This window comes from Myxocyprinus asiaticus, chromosome 32 (assembly GCF_019703515.2).
Source record: "Myxocyprinus asiaticus isolate MX2 ecotype Aquarium Trade chromosome 32, UBuf_Myxa_2, whole genome shotgun sequence".
NCBI lineage: Eukaryota > Metazoa > Chordata > Actinopteri > Cypriniformes > Catostomidae > Myxocyprinus > Myxocyprinus asiaticus.
This window is the reverse complement of record NC_059375.1, coordinates 22670284-22690846: the sequence shown is the minus strand read 5'-3', so window position 1 is coordinate 22690846 and position 20563 is coordinate 22670284. Positions and strand designations below refer to the sequence as shown.

General features: G+C 40.7%; 1 protein-coding gene across 1 annotated transcript in view; it reads right to left on the bottom strand.

The window, feature by feature from the left end:
* Positions 1 to 14569: 14569 nt before the first annotated feature.
* Positions 14570 to 20563, bottom strand: part of LOC127422826 (carbonic anhydrase-related protein 10-like) — a 315862-nt gene continuing 309868 nt past the window's right edge. Inside the window, exon 9 of the mRNA XM_051666617.1 lies at positions 14570 to 15360. Coding sequence (XP_051522577.1) covers positions 15338 to 15360 — 23 coding nt within the window. The 3' untranslated portion in view covers positions 14570 to 15337. The remainder of the gene's footprint in view (positions 15361 to 20563) is intronic.

Here is a 20563-nt window from a genome sequence, read left to right as displayed (position 1 = left end):
TGGCATTTCAAGCTTGTATTGCTCCATTGATATAAAAATATATTTTTAGGTGGTCTCATTATTTGTGTTAATTATTTGTAACACCTTATTTTTATATAGTTGATTAACTTAATGTGTTAAATCGACAGTCTTTGTTATTAAACTATATATAGTACAATATATAATAATATTGTTATAATTTAGGAGCTTTGCTATTATACTGTATATAATGTACTATATATGCTATATACACTCTTATGTGTGTTGCCAACTCGTTAGAAGCTGTTAGTAGTATTTGATGTTTTGAGGGTCACTGGCACAATACACTTTATTATAGATCCAAAACTGACTGTTATGACTCTCTCACTGCTGACCTCCTTTGCATTATGTTCAGCATTTAATATGCTCAGGCTTATGACTAATGCTATTTTTCCCAATGATTTGCATCACTTTCAGAAAGATATTACAGCCTCTCTTAAGATCACTATGAACAACAGCCTTCAGAAAAGGAAGGACAACAAAGCACTCAGACGTAATGCCTGGGAATTAACTGTTTGGAAAATCAGCCTAAAGATGCTTACCCACAACATCTCTGAATAACCACAAGTGGTTTGGCTTGAGCAGTGCAGTCTGGGTAAATAATGAGACACACAAAGCGAGGGGTGTAAATGGGTGGAGAGAGAGGGAGCCAGGAGAGTGTAAGAGAAAGCTAAAATGAGAAGAGAGCAGTAGCGGATCCTGGCATAAGTGATATAGGCAGCCGTCTAGGGCGGCAACGCTCTCTGGGGTGGCACGACAGGGTACCTGATCGGTTCAAGTCTGGTTCATCCTTGGGAGCAATTTTCAAATGGCTGAAGGTACCACGTTCATCAGTACAAACAACAGAACGCAAGTATAAACACCATGGGATCACACAGCCATCATACCGCTCAGGAAGGAGATGCATTCTGTCTCCTAGAGATGAACATAGTTTGGTGTGAAAAGTGCGAATCAATCCCAGAACAACAGCAAAGGACCTTGGGGAGATGCTGGAGGAAACAGGTAGACAAGTATCTATATCCACAGTAAAACAAGTCCTATATCGAAATAACCTGAAAGGCTGCTCGGCACGGAAGAAGCCACTGCTCCAAAGCCTACAAACCTGACTCCGTTACATCAGTTCTGTCTGGAGGAATGGGCCAAAATTCCAGCAACTTATTGTGAAAAGCTTGAGGAAGGCTACCCAAAATATTTGACCCAAGTTAAACAATTTAAAGGCAATGCTACCAAATACTAACAAAGTGTATGTAAACTTCTGACCCACTGGGAATGTGATGAAAGAAATAAAAGCTGAAATAAATCATTCTCTCTACTATTATTCTGACATTTCACATTCTTAAAGTAGCAATCCCAACTGACCTAAGACAGGGAATGATTTCTACAATTAAATGTCAGGAATTGTGAAGTTTAAATGTATTTGGCTAAGGTGTATGTAAACTTCTGACATCAACTATATATATATAAATTATATTATGTTATACACACATGCAACTCTCTCTCTCTATTATATATATATATACTTCATTTCTATATTCATTGTCTAGTTATTTTTATTTAAAGGGATAGTTTACTGAAAAATGAAAATTCTCTCATCATTTACTCACCCATGTGACATTCCAGAAACATGGCTTTCTTTCTTTTGAAAAATACAAATGAATATTTTTAGAAGAATATTTCAGCCCTCTAGGTCCATAAAATGCAAGTGAATGTTGGCCAGAACTTTGAAACTCCAAAAAGCACATAAAGGCAGTATAAAAGTAATCCATAAGACTCCAGTAGTTAAATCTTTGTCTTCAGAAGCGACATGATAGATGTGGGTGAGAAACGGATCAATTTTAAGTCTTTTTTACACTAAATCTCCACTTACACTTTCAGATGTGAAAGTGAAACTGAACAGGTATCAGATGTGACTTTCAGATGTGAAAGTGGAGATTTATAGGATAAAAGGACTTAAATATTGATCTGTTTCTCATGTTGTTGTTGTTGATATTAAGGGGGCGCCATGTCGGATCTCACCTAGGGCACCAAGTAAGCCAGAACCGCCACTGGAAGAGGGAAAAAACTGCAACCCTTGTTTCTATATATGTCGAGGAGACAAACATGAGAACATACATTCTGAGCTCTGCAAGTCTGTAAAAATAAAATCCCAGTAGACCGAAAGGTTTCTTCAACATACTGGCAAGCAGGAGCAATCCATTTGTTAGCAAAAAAAAAAAAAAAAAAAAAAAAATCACTGAAAACATGAGAAAGAATAGTGCAACAGAAAAATAGAGAGAGAGACCAGCCTAACCGCACAGTATCACACAACCATGTATAAAATGGCAGTTTGGACAAAAGATTTTACAAAAATATTTTTTTCTTTTAGGTTTAAAATTATAAAACAATACTGTTCCAAAGGAACACAAAACGTATTTGGTCACTTTCTTGTTTAAACATAAGTGGAACATGTCCATACAACCTACACCTATAGTTACTCTCTGTGGACGCCTGAGGGAAAATGACTTCATACATCCACTAAGACACTGTTTATACCTGGTATTAAGATGTGTCTCGGGTGATCAGATCACATGTGGTCAGGTAAAACACATCGCTTAAATGCATCTCCTCTGACCACTTGTGTTCGGATTAGGAGGGGAGGGTCTCTGTTTCATGACATCATACATCAATCACTATGTCAGTGTGTTACTTCATGATATTAGAGTGCAACAAAGTCTGAAAATACAAAAAAAGCACAAAAGAAACAGTGTGCTGTTTCTCCCAGATGTGGATGAATTTTAATCAAAGAACAATCGCAACATGTCAAGGAGAATTATCCCTTATATCCATTTTACCTGTATTAAAGAGCCCATATTATGCTAATTTACATGTTCATAATTTTATTCTGGGGGTCTACTAGAATAGGTTTACATGCTTTAATGTTCAAAAAACACATTATTTTTCTCATACTGTACATTTCTTTTCCCCGCTCTTCATACTGTGGCCGAAAAGCTCTGATTTACCTCCTATCTCTTTAAAGCCCCCTTTCTGAAAAGCCCTGTCTGCTCTGATTGGTCAGCTGGCCTAGTCTGTTGTGACTGGTCAACTGCGTAGAGCGTGCGTCGGAAATGTAACGCCCCTTACCATAACCGAGTTTCAGCTCCCGAGTCTTCCTGAGCAGCTCTGTAAACACTACTGTAACTATGGTAACAGTGGTATCGGTTTTGCCTTACCAGTTCGAGCCAGAGTCCAATAATTAATAATAATAATAATTAATAATTTTCTTTATTTATCACACATTATACATTTGCACATATACAGTGAAATTCTTCTTTTTCACATATCCCAGCTAGGCTGGGGTCAGAGTGCAGGGTCAAATTAATGAAATAATGAAAGTTTGGAAGAACAAGCTGACCGACCCGAACCACCTTCACAAGCACAACTTCAGCAGGACGTTTCACACTGGCAAGTTTTAATTTTGTTGCTTTCTTACAAGTACACTGTTGATTATTATGAACCTAACAAAGATTTAAGTAATAGGCACATAGTGCATCTAAATTAGTCATCTTTTGCTGGAATGGCTGAAGCCAAACTTTTTTCGCCTGAGATATGAACAGAAAACAGAGGCTCGCTTACTCCCGGTTAGTGAGCAAGTTAGCTGTGGACTACCGCGTATAGCGGCCGTAACATTACAGCTTGTAAGACTCTTGAGATCAACCATTTTGTACACAGTTTTAGGTAAAAGCCGGCCCACAGCTGAATATAAACCCTTACCAAAACAATATAATTACATAGCAAGTTAGCTGAGCACTACCGTGGATTGCAGACGTAAAATTAATGTTTGTAAAAATAAATCTGTCTCCACACTTGATGACTATTCATGATAGTAAGAACAACAAATAATCTGCATAATTCTACACAATTGTAGGTAAAAGTGGGCCCGCAGCTGATTAGCAAAACTATTTCAACACAATAACATTAGCTAGCAGGTTAGCAGAGGCTGTGCACTGGGTGTACACCGTAGCTACAACACAAAACTCTCGGTAGAAGATAAATCCACAAATAATCAAATATACTTACAGGTTGTGATCCTGAAGCACCAGATTGTCCCAGCAAAGTGGGACATCTTTCAGGAGTAACCGACTTGAAAATCCGGCATTGGTTGTGGTTGTACTGCTGAGGAATAGTGCTAAAAATACATTTTAACCACTGATTCTTCAGTTCGTATGGTTTTGGAAGTCCAAACAAAGAGGTTTTGCTTTTGCAGTGAAGAAAACAGCATCTTCTCGACATAGCAACAATACTAACCCAACTCATCCTGGCCTCGGCTATAACTACGTTTGAGGGCGGGCATTATGCATATATGTTACATAGTGACGTAGATATTTTACGGAAGAAATGGCTGGACTACAATCCTTGTTTTAGCGCAGCTGTTGATTGACAGGTAAGGGGTGATGCTTCACTGCTTCTGGGACGCATACAGGATGGATTAGCATTTCACCTCATATGCGTTGTGGTCACATGCGTTTTTGACGACATTCGAATGTGGTTTTTGTGATTTTATCACAACATTTTTAGACCCCGTTTAGACCTGCATTTAGGGCTGACCACATGTGATCGGATCACACAAAACGCATCTTAATACCAGGTGGAAACGGGGTCTAAATCACACTGAGACCACGTAATTGACCCTTCACTAAGCTCTGCCCCCATTGGTTACAGTTGCTTGCTCTGACAAGCTTTGCAGAACTTCCTATAGGAATGAATGAAAGAATGTCGTGAACAGCATGTTTTTGGTAAAATATTCTCAAAAACGGAATTAATAATATTCTTATGATAACTGTTCACTCTCAGTTATCCATACAATATAATTTAATTCACAAACTAGTTTGATGATAACAACCACTTACAATTTAAACTTGCATTTAGTCCAGTGGGAAGTGTGCATTCCATTGTGGCTACTATCAGTTTTAGATAATATGTTGAACTTCTCTGAAATTCTCTGAAGGGGTCCTTGAGCTCATTTGGTAGAGCATGGAGCTAGCAATGCCAAGATCATGGGTTTGATTCCCAGGGAACACACAAACTGATAAGATGTTTACCCTAATGCTACTGTAAGTCACTTTGGATAAAAGTGTCTGCCAAATGCATTAATGACTTAAATGTATGTTTCTAAAACATGCCAATAGTGTTATTGTTGTTTGCACTTTGTTTACTTTTTATGTATTGACTTTGTAATATTCAAGTGTGATGTTAAAATATTGGGAACTGGTGGAGTTATTTTGTTTCTGATTGAACTGTTCATTTCATATGACTTTTTGAATCTGAGTGGAGGAGCCTTAATTATAAATTAACATCTAGTGTTAGGAGTGAAAGAAAAGAAAAGAAAGGGCTTTTGTCAGAGAAATTGTAGCCTCTGAATGAGTGTATTTGTGGAGATTTTCTAATTGATATCATGTTTTGTTTGGTTTTTCAAGTATTCCAATTCTTCGTGTAATTCTGGTTTGTTTGGATTACGGCCATGACAATAAATCTCTTTTTGGAGCTTGTGATTTCTCTGCTGTTGGCTGCTTGTGGGGTGCTCCCGGTTAGCAGTGGTGACAGGGTGTTGGGCGCCCAAGGCTCATCGATGCGCGAGGGCAACAAAGGCTATCCCGTCTGGTCCGAACCGACAGAAGGTCTACTGTGGCACAAGTCACAGAAAATATTAATGATAGTTACGGGAGGAATGTGTTACAAATGTTGTTGTATTTAAATATGTAAATACCCCATGAAACATGTAGCCGCAGACCGGTCAGAGTGCCCATGATGATCCTTGTCCACCATCAAAAGCGCCTACAATGGGCACGTGAGCGTTGGATCTGGACATTGGATCAGTGGAAGAAGGTCACCTGATCTGATGAGTCCCGTTTTCTTTTACATCATGTGCACGGCCGTGTACTTGTGCACCATTTACCTGGAGAAGTGATGGCACCAGGATGCACTGTGGGAAGATGTCAAGCTGTTGGAGGGAGTGTGATGTTCTGATGGCAACGTTCTACTGGGAAACTCTGTGTCTGGTCATTCATGTAGACATCAATTTGACACATGCCACCTACCTAAACATCACTGCAGACAAGGTACACCTCTTCATGGCAATAGTATTTCCTGATAGCAGTGGCCTCTTGCAGCAGGATAATGCCCTGCCACACTGCACACATTGTTCTGGAATGCTTTGAGGAACATGATGAAGAGTTCAAGGTGTTGCCCTGGCCTCCAAATTCCCCAGATCTCAATCCGATTGAGCATCTATGGGATGTGCTGGACAAACAAGTCCGATCCACGGCAGCTCCACCTTGTAAATTACAGGACTTGATGGATCTGCTGCTAATGTCTAGGTTCCAGATACCACAGGACAACTTCAGGGGTCTTGTAGAGTCCATGCCTCAGTGGGTCAGTGCTGTTTTGGCGGCACGCGGAGGACCAACAGCATATTAGCAGGTGGTCATAATGTTTTTTATCATCAGTGTATATATAATTATATATACTGCATAAAGAGAATTAAGCATGTTTTAGGACCATTCAAATATTTTGCATTGTGACAATTATACATAATTTAATTTTTTTTTCTTGTAATTCCCATTATTCTCAGTGGTGATTCTCATTAATTTGTCCAAAATAAAACTAAATTGTAATACATATTCAAAGGAGTACAAAAAATACTGTCATGATGAAATCAGCTTTCAATTTAAACTTTACAATTTAAATACAAATAAATAATACATATTTTTTCACATTATAGTATTTAGATATTTTTGCAATACAATAATCAGAATTGGGGGTGGGGAAATATGGAGGGTGAAATTTATCAAAATGAAAGCTTTAAATAAATCCTGAAATCACTAAACAAATCAATAAATGTGTTCCATGTATTTCATTTGACTAGCTTTGCATCCATTTTAACATGGGTTGATTTTCAGTAACTTTCTCAAGCTTTGCTCTTGTCATTTTCAAAATTTGACTTCCCCTTCTGTCACTCACTCGACGTTGTGTCAATGTAGTGACACTAGGGGTCACACTTGGGAGCCCCAAACACCTCAGATCTTTGAGAAAAGGCCAATGAGAATTGGCGAGTGGAATTTGCATGCCACTCCCCCGGACATTCGGGTATAAAAGGAGCTGGCTCGCAACCACTCATTCAGATTTTTTCTTCGGAGCCGAGCGGTTGTACTATCAGCGAGCTGAATACTCCTGCTGTTCCATTCACCTCTTAAGAAGCATATGCTGTTGGATATACGGTGCATTTCCAGCGGCTTTTTCTCCTTCTGCACGACGAGTGCAGATTTCGCCCATGGGCGATTCGAGAGTGCTAAAAGAGTGTTTATTCCTGCTAAAGAGTATATTTTCTCTATTAGAGCACACACATTGACGTTGAAAGTTTTTATAAAGACGCATCTTTATAAAGATGCCTTTCCGTCTTTGTGTGATTCCTGGATGCGGTCGCTATCTCTCCGCTTCCGACGGCCACGGGTGCTGCCTCGCGTGTCTGGGCAGTGATCACACTGAGGCAGCGCAGGTCTCCTCAGCGCAGCCACGAGTTCGAGATGAAGCGAGGCTCCTCGACGTGGCATCCCCTGCTCCCTCCCACCGCGAGGCCCCACCCACAGGTACGTTAAACGCGATCGTCCCCTTAGTGCCCCTCGCCCGGAGCTTGGATGCGTGGCTAGCACTTTTCAACCCATCGCGGTGGTTGGCCAGGACCATCCGACTTGGCTACGTGATTCAGTTCGCCAGGCACCCGCCCCGGTTCAACAGCGTCCACTTCATTTCGGTGAGGGACGAGAACACCGCCACCTTGCGTATGGAGATCGCGACCCTTCTGCGCAAGGGCACGATAGAGCCTTTCCCTCCAGCCGAGATGAAGAAAGGGTTTTACAGCCCTTACTTCATCATACCGCAGAAAGGCGGTGGGTTGCGGCCATTCTTGGACCGGGCCTTGCACAGACTCCTGTTTAAGATGCTGATGCCAAAACACATTTTGGCGTGTGTCCGGCATCAAGATTGGTTTGCGGCGGTAGACCTGAAGGACGGCTACTTTCACGTCTCGGTTTTAACTCGACACAGACCCTTCCCACGGTTTGCTTTCGATGGCCGGGCGTTCAGTACAAGGTCCTCCCCTTTGGCCTGTCCCTGTCCCCTCATGTCTTCATGAAAGTCGCAGAGGCAGCTCTTGCCCCGTTAAGGGAAATGGGTGTCCGCATACTCAACTACCTCGATGACTGGCTGATTCTAGCTCACTCTCGAGAGTTGCTATGCGCACACAGGGACCTCGTGCTCAGGCTCCTCAACCGGCTAAGGCTTCGGGTCAACTGGGAAAAGAGCAAGCTCTCCCCGATTCAGAGCATCTCTTTTCTCGGCATGGAGTTAGACTCAGTCTCAATGATAGCGTGCCTCGTGAGCGAGTGAGCTCACGCGGTCGGTGCTGAACTGCCTGAAGTCGTTCAAGCAGAGAACAGCGGTTCCACTGAAACACTTTCAGAGGCTCCTGGGGCATATGGCATCCTCGGCGCCGGTCACGCCACTAGGGTTGATGCATATGAGACCGCTTCAGCACTGGCTTCAGACTCGAGTCCCGAGATGGGCATGGCACCGCGGCACACATTGCGTGGCCATCACGACGATCTGCCACCACTTGTTCAGCCCTTGGACAGACCTTGAATTTCTACAGTCAGGAGTTCCCCTACAACATTACGACAGATGCCTCCAAGCGAGGCTTGGGCGACATGTGCAATGGGCATGCAGCCGCTGGCTCCTGGACAGGACCGCGACTGTGTTGGCACATCAACTGCCTCGAGTTGCTGGCAGAATTGCTCACCCTGCGGAGGTTTTTGCCGTTGATCCGGTGCAAGCATGTGTTGGTGCAGATGGACAACAAAATGACAGTAGTGTATATAAATCGCCAAGGCAGCTTACGCTCATGTCGCATGACGCAACTCGTCCGCCGTCTCCTCCTATGGAGTCAGCTGCGACTGAGGTCGCTGCGGGCAACTCACATCCCGGGCAACCTCAACACCACAGCGGACGCGCTGTCGTGGCAGGTGACACTCAGGGGAGGTTGGAGACTCCATCTCCAGGTAGTCCATCTGATTTTGAGTCAGTTCGGCAAAGCACAAGTAGACCTATTTGCCTCCCGAGAAACCTCCACTGCCCGCTCTGGTATTCTTTGATGGGGCCCCCCCTCGGCCCAGATGCGCTGGCACACAGCTGGCCCCGGGGGCTTTGAAAGTATGTGTTCTCCCCAGTGACCCTACTTGCACAGACCCTGTGAAAGGTCAGAGAGGACGAGGAGCAGGTCACCCTCATGGCCCCATATTAGCCCACCCAGACTTGGTTCTCAGACCTCTCGTGACAGCCCCTCCCTTGTGAATTCCCCTTAGGAAGGACCTTCTTTCTCAGGGACGGGGCACCATCTGGCACCCGCACTCAGACCTCTGGAACCTCCACGTCTAGCCCGGACGCGGAAGACATAAGTGGCCTACCACCAGCAGTGGTAGACACGATCACTCAGGCCAGGGCTCCCTCCATGAGGCAGCTTTATACACTGAAGTGGAGTCGGTTCGCGAATTGGTGTTCTTCCTGAGCTGAAGACACTCAGAGATGCGCAGTCGGGTCAGTGCTTTCCTTCCTGGAGGAGAGGCCGGAGGAACGGCTGTCCCCCTCCACTTTGAAGGTGTATGTGGCCGCCATAGCAGCACACCATGATACAGTGGACGGTAAGTCCTTAGGGAAGCACGACCTGATCATCAGGTTCCTCAGAGGCACCTGGAGGCTGAATCCTTCTAGGCCACGCCTGTTCTCCTCATGGGATCTCTCTGTGGTCCTCCTGGGCCTTCGCAGAGCCCCCTTTGAGCCGCTATAGTCAGTCGAGTTGAAAGCCCTCTCCTTGAAGACAGCCCTCCTGATTGCGCTCACCTCCATCAAGAGGGTCGGGGACCTGCAAGCGTTCTCTGTCAGCGATACCTGCTTGGAGTTCGGTCCGGGTGACTTGCACATAATCCTGAGACTCCGGCCGGGCTATGTGCCCAAGGTTCCCACAACCCCCTTCAGGGATCAGGTGGTGAACCTGCAAGCACTGCCCCAGGAGGAGGCAGATCCAGCCCTGTCATTGCTGTGTCCAGTGCGTACATTGCACAACTACTTGGATCGCACACAGAGCTTTAGACGCTCTGAGCAGCTCTTTGTCTGCTTTGGCGGACAGCAGAAAGGGAACGCTGTCTCCAAACAGAGGCTTGCCCACTGGATCGTGGATGCCATCCCTATGGCTTACCAGGCCCAGGCCGTGCCCGCCCATTCAGGAATATGAGCACAATCCACAAGGAGTCTGGCATCCTTGTGGGCACTGGCCCATGGCACCTCTCTAGCAGACATCTGCAGGGCAGTGGGCTGGGCGACACCCAATACCTTCATGAGATTTTACAATCTCCGGGTTGAGCCGGTTTCATCCCGTCTTCTGTCAGGTACGAACAGGTAAGTTCAGGAATACGGACAACTGGCCAGGTGTATCGCTTGCGAATAGCGCCTTTCCCCTCCAAAGAGGCGAATATGTGCGCTTCTTTTCCCATGCGAGTTCACGAACCCGTGAACCCTGGATGTCCTTCCTCCCTAGCCCTGTGGCTCGTGAATTCAGCGGAGGAATTCACAGCCGGAACCAGTACGTGTGCTAATATGCCATTACTGAGGTAGGTGCTCCGCAGATGCCGGTTACTCTGGTAACCCCCTGTGATGTATTTTCCGCAGTACGGTCTCCCTGTTGGCAGACCTGCGTCTCCCTTCGACAGAGCCCTCTCTGTCCCGGCTGCTGTGTTTGTAGAGCTCCTCCTCTTTCAGGCAGGACTTACCACCGTGCCTCTTCCATGTGCGGCTCTGAGCCCACATGATGTGCTTGCCACATGTTACCTCCCCTCTTGGCAGGATGTGGTCTCCGCGGGGTCTGATCCCCCTGAAAGAATAGGATAGGAAAAGAACACCTTCCCCGGCACATATGTTGAGCGTTTAAATGGCCCCAGCTGAATAACTGAATACTCTGTGGAGAGAAAACAGAGAGAGAAAAGGCCGTGGCTGGTGCAGCCTGCTTCCATACTAGATATGTCTCTCTCCCCCCCCCCCCCAGGGATGTGGGGAACTATACAACATTTTTTGGGGCGTTGGGGGAGGCTACGTGCAGACCAGTGCACCTGCTACTACGCACGCAGCAACTTGCTTGCACCTGCACCGGCAGTCCACATAACATGCTTCAGCTAGTTGTGGCGTTTCGTATAAGGACCCCTAGTGTCACTATATCAACACAACGTCAAGTGAGTGACAGAAGGGGAACATCTCGGTTACTGTTGTAACCTCCGTTCCCTGATGGAGGGAACGAGACGTCATGCCCCCCCGCCACAACGCTGTACTACCCGTTGAAATGGCCGGGACCTTGTCTCGGCTCCTCAGCACAAAACCTGAATGAGTGGTTACGAGCCAGCTCCTTTTATACCCGTATGTCCGGGCAATGGCATGCAAATTCCACTCGCCAATTCTCATTGGCCTTTTCTCAAAGATCTGAGGTGTTTGGGGCTCCCAAGGGCGACCCCTAGTGTCACTACATCAACACAACATCTCGTTCCCTCCATCAGGGAACGGAGGTTACGACAGTAACTGAGACGTTACTAAGGGTCCGTTCACCCAGAATGTGTTTGTTAAAAAATCTAGACATGGTACAACAAATGACAAAGCTTGCAGGTGTCTCGAGCAGCGTTTTAACAAGTTGTTTTAACTTAAAATGATGTTTTAAAAATGCCTGGCTCTTGGCACAATTTGCTGTAAAAAGTCAGTAAGGCATGTTGCAACGGACATCAAAAACATTAGTCTAGCCTAGCGCACGTTTACAAAAAATAATCCCAAAACAGCATAGATGGACTTAAAACATACCCTGTGTGAATGGCCCCTATAAATCGATTTTGAAAGGTGACGCCCACTTACATTGAGTGATAACTGTAATCCTGAAAACAAAAAAATTGCTATAATTATTATTAATATTATATATTTAATGATTTATTTAAATACTTAAGATTTTAATTACATTTGAGATATTTTGTTCAATGTAGGGAATGCTTAATTGTCATGAAAAATTTGTCAGAATGCAAATTTTAATGGTCATAAAAACTGGCTTCATTTTCATTGTACTAAATAAAAGTGTCAATTCCTTATTTTTTCAGGTAAAATAGGACTTGGACTTATTCTTGAAAGTTTTCCTGAGATTTATATTATACCACTACCAAAACAACATGCAAGATAATGTGAAAAATGACAGTAGAAAAATAACTGTTCAGGTTCCTCTGAATTATACCCCAAGAGAGGTCTGTAAGTCTTTTAAAATGGCAGTTGTCAAAATGATTATTTTGGGTTGTTACAGACCTTCCTCTAAGTGTTTTGGCAATGCTGTCTGACCAGATCACTGATCAGATTCACTGCTCTTTATGCTCTGAGCATCTGGACATCTGCTTCTCTGTGGACTTTTTTAATAAAAGTTCTGCATCATTTAATGCAGCAGCTGCCGCACTTAAATTCCCTGAGAGCCAGAGACCTTTTCATTGTCTTATTAATGGTATATCATTAATTTCCTCTTAACATCTGAGCGCCTCCTTTCTAGTTTGGTGACATTTATAGTCCTTGGCAGGAACAGGTATCACACAGAGAAAAAGGGAGTCTGTTCCACTGAGATATACTGTATCTGAGGTGTTTGGAGGCCCGGGGTGATTATTTGTCAGGACTGAAACAGAATATTTATCTATCTAAAGATTCAATTCGGTTCCTTTCACTGCAGGCTTGATAGAAAAATGGCCACAATAACCATGAACGCTAGCAGTTCACATTTTCTGCCTCTCGTTATCTTTTTATTAGCCATCTGTGAAGTACGAAGATAAAATTCTAGAATTACGAGTTGTGTTTTTCCTCACACCAGGCCTAAAACAGGAGGTATGCTTCACTGATTGAGATATAATTAAACTAGAAGTTGGGGGATCAATGCTGCTTCCACCTGCTTAAGGCAACTAAGTCCACTGCAAATCAACACGGGAGAATGCTGCAGTGTTTCTTAAGATGGCTTCAGTCTCATAAAATGTGTGCATTAGAAATCATCTCATTCTCTTGCACTTTACTACACAGACCATCAAAATGTAATGTGTTTTAGATCAGGTGATTCAAGTTAAAGTAAAATGAATCACCTTACAGACCCCATGATATGGCTTCACGAGTGCAGTTTTTTGCTCTCTGTTGACGTATTTCCTATACCGTGCAACAGTTGGGTTCTGGAATTAAAAATCACATTAATTTTCTCCATTGGGGAATGGATTTTTGACAATAACATATAAGACAGACATACTGTATATAAGACAGAGATAATGTATAACTTATGTATGACAGGCCTAGTGTGAGCTCTGAAGTTGTTAATCGATGGTATATGCTGCGTTTGAAGCCATTAGTCCGCAATATTTCAACTTCATAAAAAAATAAAATAAATAATAAAAAAAAAAAAAAAACATTTTTAATAGCAGAATTTCTTGAATAGAACTACACTACCCATGATCCTGAAGGGAAAATCAGAGAATTGCAGATTCTGCAGCCACCACTCACATGACCTACTTTGAATGACACAATCGAGTCGGTCTACCTACACTCTCAAACTACTTGTACATTTGCAAATATGTGAACATTTTGCAATAAAATCTAAATATACTGTTTTAATCAACAACTTTAATTGTTTTATATTTTTCTAGAATTTTGATCCAATTATGTCATTCTCAATGCTTCATGGGATTGTAGTTCATGCTCTCATTAAAGAATTTAAGTATACAGTCTTGTACGGTACAAGTTGTACCTTTGTCTTTTTGTCCAATTTTCAAATACTTTTTGCCTCAAATCAAAGTTTGTAATAGTGCAATTCACCTCAAAGCTGGTTTGTTTGGTTTAAGGCTTAGAACTCTTTTACATTTTATGAAATACTTATTGAAAAAGATAATGGGAAAAATACTTCTGGATGCAAGACGCCTAAAAAAGTGGACGGGCACAGTTGTGCTCTATTGAAACAGGAAGTTTGGACATTTTAAAGGGCCAACAGGCTTTAGATTCGTCACAGCCATTAACCATGATTTGCTACTTGCTGATCATTTGCAGGGGGAGGGACATTCTCATTCTAGATAGCAACTGATTGGACAAAAACCTGTGTAGTGCAGCACGAGTCATCAGTACTTTGGGTCTGTTTTCCTAGGCGAGAAAGAATGTACATTTTAAATGCATACTGTATATTTACTATAAAGTAATTTTGTTAACATTGAGGTTACACACTAGATGACCTCAAAGCTTGCAAACATGGACATGTCCATGACATGTCTTTAAAGCAGCTACTGAGTTGTCCAGACCAAAAACTATGCAAATGTAAGTTATTTTTTTCTCATCCAATGTTTATGTGTGCAAACTCGGGAATAAAATAAACAAATTTTACATTAATGCTGATATGGGCATCCAAAGCAAAGACATTGAAAAATATTTACAAAAAAAAAACTTTCCAAACACATTTATTGGGCCGATAACATTAATCAAACACAGTGTATGACCATTGTAAACAATGAAACAGAAAAAAGGCATCAGCTCTGCTCCAGAAATTCAAAGTGCGCCAAGCGTAAAATATTCAACTTTTTTCATTCCCCCCGATATTATTTTTTTAAATGTTTATTTGTATCTTTACATATTAATTTTCAGCATGAATAATTATATTTACAAGGCCAAGACACTCATTTTATCATAGACAATATCACCCGGAATTCTTCTGTATGATGATTTTTGTCTTGACAATAAACCAGCAATGTTGTTGCCTCTCCCTCCTCTCTACACCATGAGCGAGAATAAAGATTGAGAATGCAGTTATGATTCAAGGATGTCTCTGTATTGGTCAGTGGGTTCAATGTCCTATGTCCTTTTCCCGCTGATTTATAGCAAGTTGTCCATATGTACAAAGGCTAAAAATATTCAGTTTCATTGGTGAAGAGGCTATGAAAGAAATGTTAATTTTTTTTAGTGTTTTTTTCTCCCAAAAAAAGGTATCAAAACATTTGTGTAGTTATAACTGTATGTCACTAGTTTTGACTTGATGTATGAAATTGAATCTCTTTGCCAACTGTGCAAAGTCTCTTCTTGCTGGGGTTTCTTTTTTCTTAACAACGTCATGACTTTATCGGGCAGGACATATGTCAGTCTTCACTCTATTCCTTCATTTCTCTTCATTCTTTTCCTTGCACTTAGTGTTCTTGGGCTGGTCCACATCCTCGCTCTATTTCAGCAGCCATTCATTCACTGTAAAGGGTAAAATGAAATATTATTGTGAGATTTTGTACAGAACCTACTCTGATACTCTCTTTCCTCCACTTTTGTCATGAGATTACAGAGATTACTTCATACAGAATGCAGTTTAACGTAAAAAATATATATATTTTCTGATTGTAATAAAAAACACTCTTTTCTAACAGCTTTTCTTTCAGCATTAGCAAAATGTCTACATCTTTTACAATGGTACACTACAGTATTGTGACTACAGTATTTAATGTGAATAATGAATTTTTTTCCAATAAATCAAACAAACACCAATACCAATACCTCTATTATATGAAAGTTTATTTGATATCTGATAATAAAAACATATAATTATAGCCATTTTACATTAAAAAAAAGCCATTATTATAACATTAAATAGGCTGAAACTGCAAATTTTCAAACTTTTTGTTTTCCATTTACTGTATTAACAACAATTATAGAACATGACCAACAATTTAACAACTTAAATCGGGGTATTCCATGTCAAAATAACCAAATTTCTGAAACTTCCCCAACTGAAATTTTTGATTTTGTTATTCAGTATGAACCGTTTGGAATTACCAGCATTTATGTATAAATTTGTCTAAAAATCTGGATTAATCTTCATCTAAATTACAATAATTAACAAACACAATCCGTTTTAAATAACACACAAATTAATGTAATGTTCTTGTACATATTGAATACATCATTCAAACATTCACAGTGTATGTCAGAAAAATCTATGTAAACCTCTAGGCTAATGACGTCAACAAAAGCTAATTAGATTCATGAGTTGGCAAACCTGGCATCCAATTAATGAAACGAGACTGGAGGTGTGGGTTAGAACTAATTTGACTTAAAAAAAGCACTTAAACATTTTGAGTTTGCTATTCACAAGAAGCATTTGCTGGCGTGGACTGTGCCTCGCAAAAAAGAGATCTCAGAAGACCTATTATCAAGAATTGTTGCTTTGCATAAAGCTGGTAAGGGTTACAAAGTTATCTTGAAGAGCTAAGATATTCATCTGTCCACAGTTAGACAAATTGTCTATAAATGGAGACAAATTAGTACTGTGGTTACTCTCCCTAGAAGTGGCCGTCCAGCCAAGATGACTCAAAGGGAACATCGCAGAATGCTCAGTGAGGTAAAAAAGAATGCTAGAGTGACAGCTAAAGACTTATCACTGGAACTGGTTAACATCTCTGTTCATGAGTCTACTATATGGAAAACATTTAACAGGCATTGTTTCCATGGGAGGACACCACGAAGAAACCCGCTGCTTTCCAACAAAAACATTGCTGCGCACCTAAAGTTTGCCAAAGACTACCTTGACACTCCGCAATACTACTGGGAAAATGTTTTGTGGACTGATGAAACTAAGGTCGAATTGTTTGGGAAGAACATGCTGCACTGCATATGGCATAATAAGGGCACAGCATACCAACATGAATACATCATCCCAACGGTGAAGTATGGTGGAGGGAGCATCATGATTTGGGGCTGTTTTGCAGCTTCAGTGCCTAGACCGCTTGACATCATCGAGGGAAAAATGGATTCCCAAGTTTATCAAGATATACTACAGGATAATGTCAGGGTGGCTGTGCACCAGCTGAAGCTCAGAAGAAGTTGGGTGATGCAGCATGACAATGACCCTAAACATCGAATTAAATCCACTACAGAATGGCTTCAAATAAAAAGAAAATCCTCCTTTTGGAGTGGCCTATTCAGAGCCCAGACCTTAACCCATTAGAAATGCTGTGGAATGACCTCAAGAGAGCCGTTCACACCAGACATAGGTCTAAGAATATGGCTGAGCTGAAGCAGTTCTGTAAGGAAGAATGGTTCAAAATTCCTTCTGAACGTTGTGCAGGTCTAATCTGCAGCACGACTTCTGGTTGAGTTGACATGGAATGATAGTTTACAGTAGTAAAAAATAAATAAATAAAAAAAAATGTTAGCTTGGAGGTTTTTTAGTGAAATGAAATATTTAAATATTTCAGTTATAGCTGTCAGAATTAACATGTTAAAGCATGCGATTCATTAAAAAAGTTTAACGCGTTAATTTTTCTTTATCGAGATTAACGCATTTACCGTTAATACAGAATAAACAATGGTATGAAGGGAGGAACCTTTGTAATGTGTCAGCCCGGAGTCATTACACTGATGCACACGCTACAAACAGACAGCGCCAGAGCCCTTCTACCAACCTACAAGTTAAGCATTATATGGCTAACACGGCAGTCCCATAGAAATTCTCGTAACACTCTCATATGATAAAGCCACGGAGGTTGTTATCTCAGTAGATAAAAGAATCATTGACTGCGCTGCCCTTTCCTGTCAGTGATAAAATTATGAAGAAAGGAGCTCTTAGCGCTATTTGATGTACAAAACAAGCCCAGATTGGATTTGTGATAGAAATCAAGTATTGTTCAGCCAATATAAGGTGCATTTTAATTACCACAGAAGCACACCAAATATTAACTATCATCAAAACGCTGAATGAGACGTTTTCGTTTGCAAGCGCTTTTCATGGTAAGTTTAAAGCGGCCCTTTGACGCGAATCATGAACGCAGTTTCACTATTGTTGTAGGAAAGCGGCTAGCTACAGTCTACCGGCAGATTAATATTGTGAAGCATAAGAGTTTAAGAGATTTAATGCCTATTGCAATGAATATGCAACCAATGGGGAAACTAGTTATTATATTAGTCAAACTACCACTTAGGTTTTGGGAAACAATTAATGTTACTTGAATTGGTGCTATCTGAGTGCATTTCTTTCTTTATACTGTGGAAGGCTCTCTTTGGAAAATGTTAATAAAGCATTATATTGTTACATATTGTTTTATTTTCTTTCCTAAGATGGAAATAAATGCATTTTGACAAGAAAATAAGTATATACAGTGTCAAATTTCAGCACTTTCAAAATCTGTGATAAACTACATAACATTATGCAATTAATCTCAATTAAAAAAATGTAATCGACTGACAGCACTAATTTCAATACGGCACTGCTGTCTTTGTTTGAATGAGCACTGTGTACTAATTAGCAATTCTGCTCATGTTCAGATGAACGGAAGGAAAAATAACTGTTTGCTAACAAAATAGTTAGCACTTTAACACATTAATGTTAATTCTAAATAAATAAAATCTTTAGTATTAAAAACCACAAAATGTTGGACACGACATCAGTATCAGATATTTCAAGATTGCCCATCCCAACATAGTGCTAATTCTATCTGCAAGACGCAATAACACTTCATTGCTTCACATAATTACAATTTTCTCCTGCACTCTGAATATCATCACGTCAAGCTTAACATTCAATTAGCCTGCAGTCACCTCACTGTGCTAGTTTTACTAAAGTATCTGTTTCTTCTGTCTCCCTGGTTAAGATACATGACCGAAGATGCCAAACCAACACTAATTAAATGCCTCCTTTCACCTCCAAGATATTTACATCCTTTAACAACTCAAATGTAATGAAAGAAGGAATATTTTTTTGGATGGCAATTTACCCTTTGGGGTGGTAAATTCAACCACTCAAACAAATGCCGCACTGACTTAGAATCGTCAATCAATTCAACAGTACAAGGAAATAGTCTATAATGAAATTGTGTGATAAGAGCAGGCTAGATAAGTTTGTTTCTTTGTTCACGATGCTTTGGTGCTACAGGGATAAAACAATTTGTACAATTATATCTCAGGCATTGTGATAGAAGCACAAACAATATCATGTGCTGCAGGATCTGAAGATGCCCATGGCTCCCAGAGTAGACTGCTACTTTACTGAGATTCGTAAACCTCTCCAACAAGCGCAGTCAATAAATGATGCATGTTCAAGAGGAGATTAGCTCTAATTATCTCAACCCTTTCTGCTGGATGGCACAGCTACCAGCGAGTTTATTTTATATATGATAAGTGGTTTATCCGTATACATGACATATTTGAAGAAATGGGTAATTATATGGTTTTGAGGGTAAATATTTGCTTGTAAGCTGCTGAATAATTAATTTCACATCTAATATTTTAGGAATGCTTGTTTATGTGCTCTCATGTTTACAGAAAGCATGATTTTGAATAGTTAAACAGCTAAACATATCTTGAAGGGTTAGTTCATCCAAAAATGTTAATTCTGTCATTATTTACACAACCTCATGTTGTTCTAAACCTTGTTTTTTTCCCTGTGGAACCCCAAAGTGGAATTTTGAAGAAACTTCACACAGCTTTTTTCCATACAACGACAGATTATAAAAGGGCTGTACAAATATCATAGGTTTTTATATAATACAATAAAGATACTTAAGTAATCCAGTTAATAATTATTTTTATTCTGTTTACTATTTTTAGAAAACTTGCATGTCCACTGCTTGATAAGCAATCATTAAAAGCCTCTATAACACCTACATGCTTGTGTGTTCTCTAATAGATGAAATTACTCTGAAGTCACACCGCAGGCAACCATGCTTCCAGGCTCAATTGAGCAGCAGATTTCAATGGTGGAAATAGGCAGCACTGCAATTTTAATAATCTTCAACAAATTATTTAGTTTAATCATGTTTGTTAATGTTAATTATAAAAAAGTTACTATAAATGGGAATCTGTCGTTAGCAGTGAAGAGATATGTGTTGGTTCTTTCTGTACGACTGGAAAAACAAGTTTTCACTTGGTTCATTAGGTCTGTATGATTATGTCAGACATGTAACAGGTTAATAAATACACATCCACACATGTTTAACACACATCTAAAATCTGACAAATGTGTCATAAATAAATAAAATACCAACATACATGCAATATGCATCTTTATTGCTTAAAATATTGCTCTACATACAGTAAATAATAATATTTTACTTCAATATCATCATATATTGAATATTCAAACTTAACAGCCGGTTTTAAGTTAAAAGTTATTTACAGGAGTCAAAATAAAGGTAAAAACAATTTCAGAAGTATTACATTATTTTTATTCGCATTTCCTTTCACAAACAGTAGCCCCTGCAATGGTAGAGATAGGGTCCTGTTCTTCCCGTTAGATCATACATGGCTGTCTTGTTCATATAAGATCATCGTGAGATCATATTTGGCCTTATATCTGTAACAGCGATTGCACTTTGGAATATACAAACAGCGATTGGAGTTTGTGTAATTCCTTTGTAAAAAGTTAATATCTCTCAACAGCAGCTGTGGGTGAATGGGTCTTATT